The sequence below is a fragment of the Neofelis nebulosa genome, chromosome 2 (assembly GCF_028018385.1).
Source record: "Neofelis nebulosa isolate mNeoNeb1 chromosome 2, mNeoNeb1.pri, whole genome shotgun sequence".
Lineage (NCBI taxonomy): Eukaryota > Metazoa > Chordata > Mammalia > Carnivora > Felidae > Neofelis > Neofelis nebulosa.
In genome coordinates this window covers 79,033,434-79,048,035 of record NC_080783.1, presented here as the reverse complement: position 1 = coordinate 79,048,035, position 14,602 = coordinate 79,033,434, and the positions used below count along the sequence as shown (strand labels likewise).

General features: G+C 39.8%; 1 protein-coding gene across 9 annotated transcripts in view; it reads left to right on the top strand.

Moving 5' to 3' along the window:
* FMNL2 (formin like 2) overlaps positions 1-14,602 on the top strand; it is a 314,444-nt gene that overhangs the window by 174,372 nt on the left and 125,470 nt on the right. For all 9 annotated transcript variants that reach the window (XM_058715261.1, XM_058715265.1, XM_058715257.1 and 6 more), the window contains exon 2: positions 8,954-9,037. In XM_058715261.1, the coding sequence (XP_058571244.1) occupies positions 8,954-9,037 (84 nt within the window). The remainder of the gene's footprint in view (positions 1-8,953; positions 9,038-14,602) is intronic.

Genomic DNA, 14,602 nt, shown 5'->3' with positions numbered 1-14,602 from the left:
TGACTAGAATCTGTATTTCAGGAGTTGGCATGAAGGCCAGAGAGGAGGGATGTGTGATTTTGTTGGTATCTGTTGGGTATTGAATCACTTAAGCTGCAAAGTAGTAGTAGATAGGTGGCCTATAGGAAAACTTGGCTTAGACTACTACAGTTCTGCCTTTCTATTCTGTAGGTAAGATAGGCTTTCCCACCTAGCTTTACCCATGTTGATGATAATGGCCTTGCAATTAAATAGAAACACTATAAATATATATACGTGTGTGTGTATAACAATACTTGTTTATTCCCATTTGCAAAGGGCAGTGAAAGTGTGACTAATTTAAAGCACTAGACAATTTACATGAGGATTTGGGAAGTTTTTTGTGTTAGTGTTTACTGGTAAAAACAGAATTTTCTAGAGATTCGTAATTTTGCAAATAAAATGAGTTGTTCTATGAATACAAAGCCCTGAGTCAAGGAGGAATGATGGAGACAATGGCAAGTGCTGGTACTTATTATGATAGAAAACGTGTGTAGTTGGGATATGACAGAGGCTTACGAAAGCAGAATAATTATTCAAGCATTGTAGTCATATTCCTTAAACTGCCGATGATAATAAGAGTAACACTATCTAATATATATTGAGTACTTAGCATGTACAGGATTTTTTGCTAAATACTTGACCTGCATTATGTGATTTACTTTTCTAGAATATACACGTATGTGTGTACACACACACACACACAGACACACACACAGTAGATGTAAGTGGGCCTCCTTTCATGATAATGGAAAAAGAGAAGCAGTCACAGAGCACCTGGGAGGTGGCTCAGTAGGTCAAGCATCCGAGTCTTGATTTTGGCTCAGGTCATGATTGCATAGTCATGGGATCGAGCCCCAAGTTGGGCTCTGCGATGAGTATGGAGCCTGCTTGAGGTTCTCTCTCTCCCTCTGCCCTTCTCCCACATGTACACACACACTCTCACTCTCTCTAAAATTAAAAAACAGTAATAGTCCTATTGGCCTGGATTCCAGGTTCTAGCACTGATAATAACCACTTACATGAATGTGGACCTTGCCTTTAGTTTTTTGAGAGTGTGTGGTTACCTATAAGAGACAGAATAGGACTAAAATACTACAAGCTTCCCTTCTAGCCCCATACTTACTATAAAAATGCTGTGGAAGAGTTATTTGTATTTAGTTCAGTCCTTAGAAGAAAGCCTTCCAAGAAAACAGGTGTAACTAAAATCATGAATGGGAGGTTAGAGGTAGGTCTCATTGTCCCAGTTCCCCAGAAAGGACTGCTTTCTAGTCACATTTTATTTTGAAGATGAAATTAGATGAGGGAGCAGGCTGATTTCTCCTGTTGTAGGCTTTTCTGGCTGCAGCAAATGATATTAATACCCTCAGTGATTAAATACAAATAAAGTGGCAGTGAAAGATGTCTGACTGATGATTCCTTGTGGAGACTGTTGGGCTGACTGCCTGAGTCCTGTGCCAGGACAGATGCTGAATGTATTTTAGCAACATCCTCTAGGCTAGGAGGATGCTGAAATTTACGGTGTCAGGTAGCTGCTTGGAACTGGAAGGAAATGGTTTGGAGGTTGGCTGAGTAGAGGTGCCGGCCATGTGTTGAATTTGCAGCCTCCCTCTGCTGCCCTAAGGTGTTGCAGTTTCAAAGTGAACTCATGGGACAATTGGTACATTACTTAGTGATGCACAGAGAAACCCTTTATCTTGAGGACCCCAAAGGCTTGCTTTTCCTAGATATTTCTTGGGCTGATGGATTCTCACTCCCTGTCAAGTAAAGTTGAAATTCTATGCTCTCATGTCGAGGACCTGGCCTTTCTAACTCACACTATCCCCTCCTTACCCTCTGGTTTATTCTGTATAGTGCACAGTCCTCTGCCTTTTCCTACATTTGTATGTCTGGTCACTCTCTCCCTTCACCTAAAGTAGTGAGAATAATAAGATCTAACCTATTTAGTGTCTTCCATGTACACTTTGTGCTATATGTGTTATCCAACTTAATTTTTCTCAGACTCTATGAGGCAGGTAGTTCATTATTACCGTTGTCACCATGGCTTCTCGTGGTGATCACCACTAATCTTCAGGGAATTGAGGTTCCGTTTAAGAAATGTACCCAAGATTACAGTATTAACGAGTAGTGCAGTTAAGATGACGACCCAGGTGGCCCATCTCCAGAGGCCAAATATTAAAAACCATATTATGCCATAAAATGCCCTTCTTTACTGCCCTCCTCACACATCTAAGCCCAGTCATTTTCCTTTAACAAAACGACAAAAAGTATCAAATCAAATAAAAAAGGTTTGATTATATTATGTAACCAGTTCTGTTTTGTATTAGTGTTCTCATCTTGCCTTGTGCTTCTCTGAAGCCTGAGTTTACCTCATATTTGTATCTCGACCTTTGTTTTTTTTTTTTCTTTTTAAATTTTTTTTAATGTTTATTTTTGGGACAGAGAGAGACAGAGCATGAATGGGGGAGGGGCAGAGACAGAGGGAGACACAGAATCAGAAGCAGGCTCCAGGCTCTGAGCAATCAGCCCAGAGCCCGACGCGGGGCTCGAACTCGCGGACCGCGAGATCGTGACCTGAGCTGAAGTCGGATGCTTAACCGACTGAGCCACCCAGGCGCCCTGACCTTTGTTTGGTTTTTATTGGGGCTTATTAAGTGTTTCCTGAGTTGCTAGAGTACCTGGCTACCTGTAGATTTGACCAACTAACCCTTTTGGGGGATTCTAGCTCATGTTTTTTAAAGATATTGAAGACATGTTAAAATACCAGTATTTTGGAATGTCTGGGTGGCTCAGTCAGTTAAGTGTCTGACTTGAGGCCGTGATCTCACAGTTTGTGGGTTCAAGCCCCACATCAGGCTCTGCACTGACAGTGCGGAGCCTGCTTGAGATTTTCTTATCTCTCCCCTCTCTCTGCCCCTCCCTGACTTGCACTCTCTCTCTCAAAATAAATAAACTTAAAAAAATCCTAGTATATGCTCGAAAATATTAATAGCTTAAATAATGTGCATTTTCATCTTAACTTTATATGTTTATGATCAAGTCTCTGGATATTCAAGTAGAATTCTTGGATTGTTTCATTGAGACAGGTCATGATATAGAAACACTTAAGTGTCATGGGAAGGGGGTGATCATACAGACATACTCTTCTGAGTCCTGGCTTTGTCACCTATCTCCTGCAGGGAAGAGTTACTTAATCTCCTTGTCCTTCAGTTTTCTTCTGTGTTAAGTGGAGAAGATAATACCTACTTGTCAGGATTATAAAGCAGATTAAATTGGCTAATGCATGCAGAGAGCCAGAGTGCCTGAGAGACCATCAGTAAATGGTGCATCTTGTTGTTTTTAACCCTCAGCTTTGATTCTGACCTTCTATTTTAAATGACAGTTACTGGCTTCTTCAATTCATGACTTTCATTTTCATTTGCTTTTGATTCAAATTGTGTGGCCTATGATCACCAATAATAAGTGGTAGAGTCACAGTTATAATCGAGCCAGTACAACTCCAGAGCCCAACTAATAAATCCCTGCCCCATACTGTCTCCTTCGATCCCAGTCCAGCCTGTGCTGCCCAGTCATTTATGGCAATCCATCCCAATTACTGCCCGTTTTTTTTTTTTTTTTTTTTGGAGGAAAAGGTAATGGTTCTGGGGATGGGGAAATGAGGAGTTACTTGCATATAGAGCTTCAGTTTTGTAAGATGAAAGAGTTCTAGAGATCAGCACTAAATATAGTTCATACCTCTGAACTGTGGTTGGAATGTGGTTGGAAGGGCAAATTTTATATTAGGTGTATGTATGTTTTTACTGAAAATTAAAAAAAATAATTGTTCCTTCTTTTCAGTTCCCCTGAAACTTCTGTGCCTTTTATTGCTTAAGAACGCCTGAGCTGTTTCTCCTGTGACATGCTTTTCCTTGCTTCCATAGGAGACACTGCTTGTGAAGTCCATGTTCCTTTGTTTTTCTCTATGCAGGTGGTTATGGAATAAAAGAGCTTCTGTTTTTGAATCTGGTGACTTAATACTTGAAAGTTTTAATTTAGAGATTGAGAACAAAGGTGTATTATGGTTACATAAGATGTATTTGATAGGGCTCACTTTCACTACTGTGTGTCTGCATATCACTGTGGGTTTCTCAACATGAGCCTCAAGGATATCAGGGAAAAAGAAGGATGTTGTGCAAGTTTTTCAGTGTTCCTATGAACCTAAGATAAGGGCTGATGTCAGAAAGTTATATTCCTAGGACATGGGTTTATTAGGTTCAGAATGATTTGGGTACCTTCATTCTGTCTGTAAGTATGACTTCAGATGTATAGACTGTCATAGACTCTTTTTAACCATAATTAATGTCTCCATCGTTATTTTCCTTTGATTTCTCAAAAGGTTTTAAGATGTAAAGCCCACTTAAAAATAATATAAAATAGCAGAGTTAAGCAGAAAACCAGAATATAGACGATAAATGTAACTACAACTTGTGGTAGATAAATTGTTACAGTAGATGTTGATCTGAATTTACTGGCAATAAAAACAAACCAAAATGAAGTTCCGGTCCCATGATTTATTATGTGTGGCAGAAGAATGCCTACAACATGATTTTTCTTTTTAGGGAATTGTCACCAGAGTTGACCTTGAAGATTTTTTTCCCCATGAATTCTTGTTTGTAGGATAATTACTAATGAGTAATAGACATTATCATTGAGGTTTTATAATGAACAGAAGCACTCTTTAGTGTATAGACTTTAATAGCTGAAGCATAAATCCTCTGTCAGGGAAGATATTTTCAGACTGAACGGTATTACTGAGTTAGGTTGCATTTCATTTATTTAGCAACCTGCCTAGTGCTTACTATTTGCTATATTTTGTGCTAGACACTGGGGATTAATGGGAGAAATTGTCCTTGAAGCACTTAGTCCAGTGGGGAATTGAGGTGGGCAAACAGATTATTATAGTGTGCGAATTGCTGTAATGGAGACATGTGTACCAGGCTGTTGGAGCCCAAGAGCCCAAGAGGGTATGTCGTCTTGGAATTGTTGGGGGAAGGTTCTGATGATACATGGTATTTGAGCTGATTCTTAAAAGTTTGCATGGTTGAAAGGAAGGAAAGCGACATGTCCGTACAGAAAAATGTTCTTGGATGCTCTAATTTATTTTAGCTAGGAACTTGTATGATTGAGAAATAATTAACAGCCACTAAACTTTTCAACTCAAATATCATATGTCTTCAGTGGATGCTTGGCATGTACTTGAGTGCAGCAACTTCATGATTAAAATCTCTTCTATTCCTAGAGTGCAAATATTCTGGCCCATGGTCAAAGCCCAGTAAATACTGGATGGATAGATGGATGAAAGGAAGAAGAGAGTCCTATGTCACAGATAATACAAAGTATGGATGAGGTAGAGTTCTCCAAACATTTAGCTTGAACTATAGAGTCCTGCCTTGTGCAATGCAAAAGTAATGAGATCGTTCTAAAAAAGTTTTAAGGGCAGTTATTACCAGCTAATCACAACATCCTTGGACTCTAGCCAGGCCTCTGTGGAGTGTCTGCTTTTGAATAGAGCTGCTGCTACTTGGTCCCTGTAGAATTATTAAGATGTGCACTGTATGCCTCAGCAGTTCTGAGGACTGACCCGTGGAAGAGGTTATTTCAGATGCATGGTGAATGATTACCAAGTGCAGTACTGGTTTTGATGTGTTGACGCTGAGCATCTTTTCCAGATAGTAACTAGTCAGCAAGCTCAAAAACACTTATCATGACTCTTCTCATTCAGAAAGATGTAGACCTTTTTCTCGACCTTCAGAATCATGTGTTTACTTGTTGCCTGACTGTTCTTCAGGATGTGTCAGAGCTATCTCAGACCTAAAAGGGGTCACTTAGAAGTCTTCTTCACCACTTCCTCTAGACCTGTGCTGCCTTTTATAGTATGCTCCTTTCATTAAATGGACAGACCATTCATCTGGTGACTCAGGGTAGAAGCATAATATTAATTTGTGACATCTTCCCTTAGCCTTTATATCTAATCAAACAATTGCAGTTAATATTTTTGACATCTATCCACCTTACTTCATTTGAGTCATTGGCCTTGTCCAAGCCACAATCATACCTTTGAACTGTTGGTCTCTGCTTCCACTTTGGCTGTTTCTAATCAGTTCTCCACATACACATAGGATCGTCACTGTGAAACGTAACGCACTTATATCGTCTTATGCTTATGAGTCTTCAATGGTTTGCTGTTGTACTGTAGATAAAATAAAAGGTATTTATCCTGGCCTACGTGGCTGGGCATGATACACCCTTAACTTGGCTCTCCAGCTTTATCTTCCCCTCATTCCCTCTCTTACTCTGTCTCCACTCACAATGACTGTCTTTTGGCTTTTTGATGTGCCAAGCTGCTTCCTGACTTAGTGTCTTTTCCCCATTTCCTCTCCCCAGTATGCTGTTGTCCACTCTTGACCTGGCTCAGTCCTTCTCATTTTTTGTTAAATTAATTGTTATTTTTCCTGAGGGGTCTTTTCAGATGGACCATTCTAAAGTGTCCTGTGATAATCTCTGTCAAGACTTAACAGAGTTTAAGAAGATGAGTTCGTTTCATTTGTATCTCCCCCACCATGCTATGATGCTTGGTGGGGACCATATCTGTTTGGTTCCCCAGTGCACCATGCAATACAGAGCTTGCATAAGGCTGATGCTTCAGAAACATTTGTTGAATGAAAGACTGTTCCATTAAAACAAAAGTTGATTTAGATAGAAAGGCAATAACAGGGACTCCATCTAACTCCCGTAGCAGTGTTTGCAAATTGATTCTACTTGAGTGTCTGGTAGAGTACTAACAGAAAGTCAGTTATTACCATGTTGCCTTGCTGAAAAGAAAAGGTGCATTTTTAGTGTTTATTTTTAGGAGCCTGACAGACTCAATTTAGGTTTTGTGGTGCTCATGCAAAGCTGTACAACTAGGAGCAAGTTAACCAAGTTCTCTGAGGTCTACTTTCCCATACATAAATTGGGGAAATTTATGTCTCATGAGCTTGTTGCAAAGATTTGTATGAGCTTATGTGAAGTGCTTCATACAGTGCCTGACACCTTGGAGGAGTTCAGGCCTTCTTTTTCTTAACCCCTTTATACCTCAAGAGATTAATAAGGACTCAGAAAAACTCATTTAACTTACCTCATAATCTTACTGTTTTTATTTAATGCATAATTACACCCAAGAGTATTAATGTGGGGGTCAAAATCAGTTTAGGGGGAAATAATCCATCTCTAGGGTACAAATAAGCAATGAAGGACTGGTTATTTAATGGTCAATAACATTGGTTCCCCTCAGAAAGGTAGACATGGAATTCTTCTTTGTCTTGTCCCAAGGGTGGTTCTTTAACCTTGTAAAGCTGTAATTACGCATAAATACAAGTAGTTATTTTTCTTTCTAGTTAAAGGAGATATTCTATAGAGATAGGTGATAGGAAAACATTTCCCCACTTTAGATATTTCTATGGAGAAGCCTTGGCAATACCATTGCAAACTTTGAAGTCCAAAACTCTTCTGTATATGTTACCAGCTTTGGGGGCAATTGAAAATTGTAGTATTCTGTTGGATTGGACTCAAATTAGTAGGTGGTCTACATCTACCGTTTCCTTAGGCATCCCACTCTGGATGCCAAATTGAGCTTAAAGGAAAATGCTTGACTTATATCTTCAAAATTATAAAAGTTAATTCTCTATCATTAAGTCAGAGTAACTCACCCATCCTTGCCTCTATTAAATGTATTCCACTGAATGATATGAGACAGTAACTTTGGCACGTTTAATTGCTTCTCTATAGGCCATATTTTTCAGAGAGCTAGGGGCTCTAGCATTAAAAGTTGAAGACCTTTGGATGTGTCTACTCAAATACTGACCCAGGCAAGGATCTGCATTGTTAATTTAGGGATACGTATGATTTAGAGCATTGTTATGAGGGGATACATAGACAGTTAAGACGTAAAACATTAATTGACTACTTAGCTCAATTTAGAGCATGGAAACTTTAGGGAGGCCAAAGGAGCGGATATGAATTCCTTCTGGAGCTCTCTCACTCTGCCCTGTTCTGTGGCCAAAGATCTCACCTCAGACCCAAGCCAAGTATCTTGAAAAAGTTTGTAATTGGTCATTTGGGATATTGGACTAAAAACATGTGAATGTGGGCGCAAATCCATGACCAACACTGCAAGAGGTGTGCTGTATTGACAGAAGGAGGTCTGTATGAGTTCCGATGTCTAGACTCTCCTTGAGCTCGTGGTCAGTGTCTCAACTGCAAACCCAGCTTCATAACCAATATAGCTAACCCGAGAATCATGGTTGCTAATGTTAACACACGTCCTGAAGAAGGACATTCATCTCCCAGAGGTAACAAAAGCCACTCGCACTGTTTTCAGTTTTTTCTTTCTTTCTTTCTTTTTTTCTTTTTTAACGTGCTCTTTTACTTAAAATAATCTATGAAAGTAAACGTTGGTGTTGTCTGTCAATGGTTCTGGTCATTGAGTTGGTTTTTTTTTTTGTGTTTGCTTTTTTTTTTTTTTTTTTTTTTTTTTTTTGGTGTTTTCTGTTGTGTGTCGGGTGGGGCTGTGGCGCTTTAAAAGGAAATTGGGGTCATATGTTCTCAATGACTGAGTAGAGTGGGAGCATACTATTAAATGAAGACATAATGCATTATTTTTGGTGAAGTGCAAGTCTGATAGTTGAAAGCAGACCACCTCAGATCTCCTAGCATAGGACTTCAGGGATTCTCTAGTCCATTAAACTGATTCGATGTTTAAATGACTTCTGTAGGTGTTTTGGTTTAATTAGATGCTAGGAATTGTGTAGAAGTCCTGAAAGACCCACTATTGTATTCTTTGGTCTGCCTGTGAGTTAGCCACCCATTAGCAACCTGCTGTGGAATGTGACCTATCTCTTTCCTTTTCTTTTTACAGAATGCTATGAACCTACCCCCTGACAAAGCCAGGTTACTGCGGCAGTACGATAATGAGAAAAAGTGGGAGCTGATTTGTGATCAGGTAAGACACAGTGATGCTTTTATCAAGAAACAATAAAAGAAGAAAAATCAATTTCCTCTCTAAATACTGTAGACTGTTTCTATGATATGCATGGATTTCTGTTTTGTGACTCGTTGCCTTCATATTTCTTATGACCAAAGGTAAAGCTAGGTGCCTTTCTTTTCCTTTTTCTTTTTCTTTTTCTTTTTCTTTCTCTTCCTCTTTTTCTTTTTCCTTTTTCCTTTCCTTATTTTTATTATTTTTGAGAGAGAGAGAGGGAGGGAGGGAGGGAGGGAGAATCCCATGCAGGCTCCACTCTGTTAGGGTAGAGCTGGAAGTGGGGTTTGTGCTCACCCAAAGCGGGGCTCCAGCTCACAAACCTTGAGATGATGACATGAGCCGAAGTCGGATGTATAACCAACTTAGCCACTCAGGCGCCCCAGTAGATTTTCTTCATAAGAGCTTTGTATTTAATTTTCAAAGCAGTCATATGCATTCATATCCCTATTTGACAGATGGGGAAAACAGAGGAAAAAAAAATCATTGCTGAAGGTGACCTAGCTGTTTAATGGTAAAATGGCCTAGGTGGTCTGATTCTGGAAAACATGCAGATTCAGGGAGTTGTATGCTTACCCACTGCTCTTTGCTCCCTTCCTCACAAAGTGCTCAAGTATATGAATGAGCTACTGAGCAATAAATAAAAACCACAGGTTGTATCTGTTTCTCTGGCTTGCAGTTTGATAGGCTTTCCTGAGAGAGGGGGGTGGCGGTGGGGGGGGGGGGGAGAGAGAGAGAGAGAGAGAGAGAGGAAGGAAGGCAGGTGGTTGTAACTTAGGTACCAAGCCTTGCCTGCCCACATTATCACTATGGTGAACTGCTATGTTAGATTAACCATCAGTAATTTAGAAAATTGTAGCAGCAGAAAGCTTTTAGTCACATATGGGTAACCCATTGGTGTGTCACACACCTAAACATCATTTCTCCTGTTTATATTTGTGAGGAGAAAGGTAAAAACTATGAGCTTAAAGCATTCATATGGTAAATGTCAGATATCGATGTTTATTGGTGGAATGTTTGTCTTGTTATCTACATGGACCATGTCGGATATTTATATTTGGTACCTAACCTATATCTATCTATGTCACCTAACCTCGTGGCCTCTCAAAATGTATTTGCTTTTAAAATTCCATTTGTATGGTGGGGTGCCAGGCTGGCTTAGTCAGTAGAGCATGCAACTCTTGATCACAGGGTTATGAGTTCAAGTCCTATGTTGGGTGTAGAGATTACTTAAAATGTAAAAAAAATAAATAAATAAAATAAATTCCATTTGTATGAAATGTCCTGAATAGAAAAATCCATAGAGAAAATAGACTACTGATTGCCATGAACTGGAAGGGAGAAGGGAGTGGCTATTCATGGGTGTGCAATTGTTTCTGTGTTTTCTGTTTTTGTTTTGTTTGGGTGTGATGGAAATGACACCAAGTTACTTGGTGGCGGGAATTATATTGTGGTGATAGTTGCATTGCCTTGCAAATAGAGTAAAATTGTACACCTCTTTAAGAGTGTGCATTTTATGGTGTATGAGTTATATCTCAAATAAAAATATATTTGCTTTTGCAACAATCAAAGATAGGCTAAAAAGAGGGGAGGAGAATTTAAGAGAAATAACAATGTGTGTGTGGATCTTTTTGGGTCTTGATAAGAACAAACTAACTATAAAAAGACTTTTTTAAAGAAAATTGGAGAGTTTCTCCAAAGAAATTAGCGGATGATTCTAAGAAATTGTTGACTAGGTTAGGTTTGATTTTGGCATTGTGGTTGTATAAAGAATCTATCTTTATTTTTAAAGAAATGTGTCCTGATGTAGGAATGGAATATGACTGGAATATGGATATAAAATACTTCAGCAAAGGAAAACAAAAAAGGATTAAAATAAGGAAATGTGGGAAATTCTTGATGATTGTTCAGTCATGGTGTTGGGATATGTTGGGGTCTATTAAACTCTCAACTTGTGTGTATATTTGAAAATTTACAACATAAAATTAAAAAGTAAAGTATTTGTTTTCATAATCTTCATTTTTTCCTCAGTTGTAAAATGTAGTTAATGCTAACATTTTAAAGGAGGCAGCTCATTTGGTTAGGCATCTGATTCTTGATTTCAGCTCAGGTTGTGAGATCGAGCCCTGAATTGGGCTCTGTGCTGAGTGTGGAGCCTGCTTGGGATTGTCTTCCTCTGTCCCTCTCCTATGTTCATGCTTGCTCTTCCTCTCTCTCTCTCAAAAGTGAAAATAAATTTTAAAAAAAATGGGAAAAAAGGGGGGACACCTGGCTGTCTCAGTCAACAAGAGCATGAGACTCTTAATTTCAGGGTCCTGAGTTCAAGCCCCACATTGAGTCCCACAACTAATATTTTGAAATTATTTTGAAGATTGGAGGCAATATATGTACAATACATACATATATGGGCTAACATTTGCCACACTGTAGGCGCTTCATAAATGGTGTTGCTGCTTCTGCTGCCTCTGAGGGGCCCAGATATTAAATACTGGTACCATTATTATTTTTTGTAATCAACTTGTCTTCAAAAGATTCAAGGAAATTTACTGTATCGAATCTATCATCCTATATTACCTAAATATGCTTGATGGTTTGCATGCATGTTGTTTGGTGCTATCAGCAAAAGCCATAGCTATAGATTTTCAGTCCAGGAAAATACCACGGCAAACCTTGTGTCTTATTTGTGAAGTCTTAAAACAGTGGCTGTAGTGTGTTGTCATTGATATCTGGCATGTATACTTTGTCCCCAAACACTATATGGAATCCAAATACGAATTTTATTTCTTTGTGAACAAATAGTACAGATAAATTATTATCGTAAGATACCTGTTATAGGCAAAGTGTGCAGGGTGCACAAAGTGAAATGGGAGTGTTACAGACATTTTATTCCAAAAGAAGTATGTGACCAAGAATATTGGAGGGCTAATGGAGAAGTTATTTCACGTTTCAGTTCCATGAAAAATTGTCACGTGGACAATATGAGTCATGGAACTGGTCATGTTTCTCCTTTTTTTTTTTTTTTTTTTCTTTCCTTTGCTGCTGGATTGCTCAGAGCCAAATTTGTGTCCTGCCCTTACCAAGTACACGTACCTTAGTGTTAAGCTTTTTGTTCACTAGCTTCATGTGTGGCTTCATCTAATGTTTTCTGGCCACATTATCCCTCCACACTGATTTCTTCCCTTAAAAACAACCTTGTAAGGAGTCCTAAACTTTCATAAGGTTATCTTTTTGAACAAGATGAACGTAAAATATGATGGGATTACTGGTGAACAAAAATTATATTGCTGTTGATTGCAAAGTTTCTACATGCTGTGGACATTGAGCAAATTGGTGCATTGAATATAATATTTTTCTCTGAAGAAGCAAATAGGAAGGGTCCAGATAAAATACTTTATCATGATTTGGCCTAGGAAAGACCATCAAATTGGATATAATTCATCAACCTTTTTATACTTTCCTAGTTGTGTTAGTCTGTCACTTTGTTTTCTGTGTTGAAATATGCCCTCCCACCGCGCCCCCAACCAAGAATGAGTTACTCAAGGGCATGGGCCTTGCATCATTTATTTGTGTATCTCTAGTACCGTGCTTAGTGCCTGAAGCATAATCACTGCTTACTGAAAGTATGCTGAGTGAAAGAAAGAATAGCTAAATGATATGTTTGAGAGACGGTGGAGAAGAAAGAGGAGGCGGAAGAGAGAAGGTTGGTGGGAGAGGTGGCCTAGAAGTAATGGTTTGCTGTTTCTGTTTACCCTTTGCACCTTCCTCTCCCTGTTGGTGTAATCTGCTTGTGATAAATGAAACTAAACATCACTGCTCAATTCTCAGAGCTCCTTAGAAGTGGGAAGGGTGCCTGCCCTAGATCTGAAGGAGTCTGTATGGGCATTTCTGCAAGGACACTCTGTGTCCACCTACCCATGGTCAGCTGGAAGTCCAGCTCCTAATTCTAGGAGCAAAATAAACATTTAAAAAAAATGTGTATTCGTTTATTTTTGAGAGAGAGAGAGAATGTTCATGCATGTACACAAGCAGGGGAGGGGCAGAGAGACAGGGAGACAGGATTCAAAGCAGGCTCTATGCTGTCAGCATGCAGAGCCTGACTCAGGGCTCGAACTCAGGAACTGTGACATCATGACCTGAGCTGAAGTTGGCTTAACTGACTGAGCCACCCAGGTGCCACCAAAATAAACATTTTTCAAAATAAACATTTTTAAATCCCCAAAGCTGTGTGTGGTAACAGTGTTCTGGTGGTGTCCCATAGTCCTTTCCTAGATGACTCCATAAATATAAAGTTGACCTGAATTTCTAGCGGGTCTCAGTGGTTAAAGTAGCTTAAGAGAACTGTCTAACTCTGGTCCCGGTGGGGCTACGGAAGCCGAAGGAAGAGAGACTTCCTTTCTGGATTTTGGGTAGTGTGAAGCGCATTCCAGAGAACTTATTTCTCTGTTGGAGTAAGTGGGCAGGGTTCCCATGAGGGCTTCAATTTGAGGACACTGAGGCATGTTTTTGATAGCTTGAGGTGACCATGTGAGAATAAAAAGTCGGAAATGTTAGGTTGCTCTGACAACTGCAGATGAAAACCCAGAAGGTGCGTAGCAATGAGGGAGCTCTTTCAGTGGGCTCTACACCTACGAGGAGAGAAATCCCCTTGCTCTCGCTCCTGCCTCAGTTTTCAATGCTCCCTCAATGCAGACCCTGACTGTACTGTTTGGGACTTGGGGTCCTGGCTACTTTCCAAAGCTTAGAGTAAAGGCTGCATTTCAGGAACTTTAGGATCTCAGATGAACCCAAGACTTTCAGGTCATTGTGTCTGGAAGAGTTGGTAGAAGGGTTGCATTTATTTCAAGCCATTTTTTTTTTTTTTTCTACTGGAAAAGTTAGCATACACTTGTCCAAACAAAAGTATCTGTATTGGAGCATATGAAGTAAAGTGAAAAGACCTTTTGCTTTTCCCACCTGTTCTCGAATCAGTGATGAAACTGAGGTTTAAGAGCATTAATGACAAGGCCAACCCCAAGGCCCCCCTGGGCTCATTAGTGACATGAGAACACCGATTTCCAAACTCCAGCCATGAGTCCTTTGAATTAGTCCCTTTTACACTAGGGACCCAGACACGGTTCATGGAAGTGAAACTTGCACTTAGGTAAGTAGCTCCTGTGACTTGTCAGGGGATTTTCTTGGAGGAGTGGGGCTTAGTTCCTAAATGTGCCTCTGCTTAGTGATTAAGTGGAAGTGGTTAGTCAAGAATTCAGGACGTTGCAGATGACTAATGCTGATGGGTGTAGATTCCATGAATGTGTAATGCAGTCCTGAAATGTTAGCGGTGCCACACCTGGGCTTGGTTAGAAACTTGCCCTGTGGCTTTGCCGGTGTCAGTGGCATGATGTGTGAGTTATGGGGGTGGTTTGGCATGGCTCGACCTTGCCCCCTAATGGCTGGCGCTTGTTTTGCATGGTAGCCTTAGTGAGAGATGGGGGTCTCCCCCTTCCTTCACTTGTATGGGATGATATGAGAGAAGGAGGTTAAAACCAA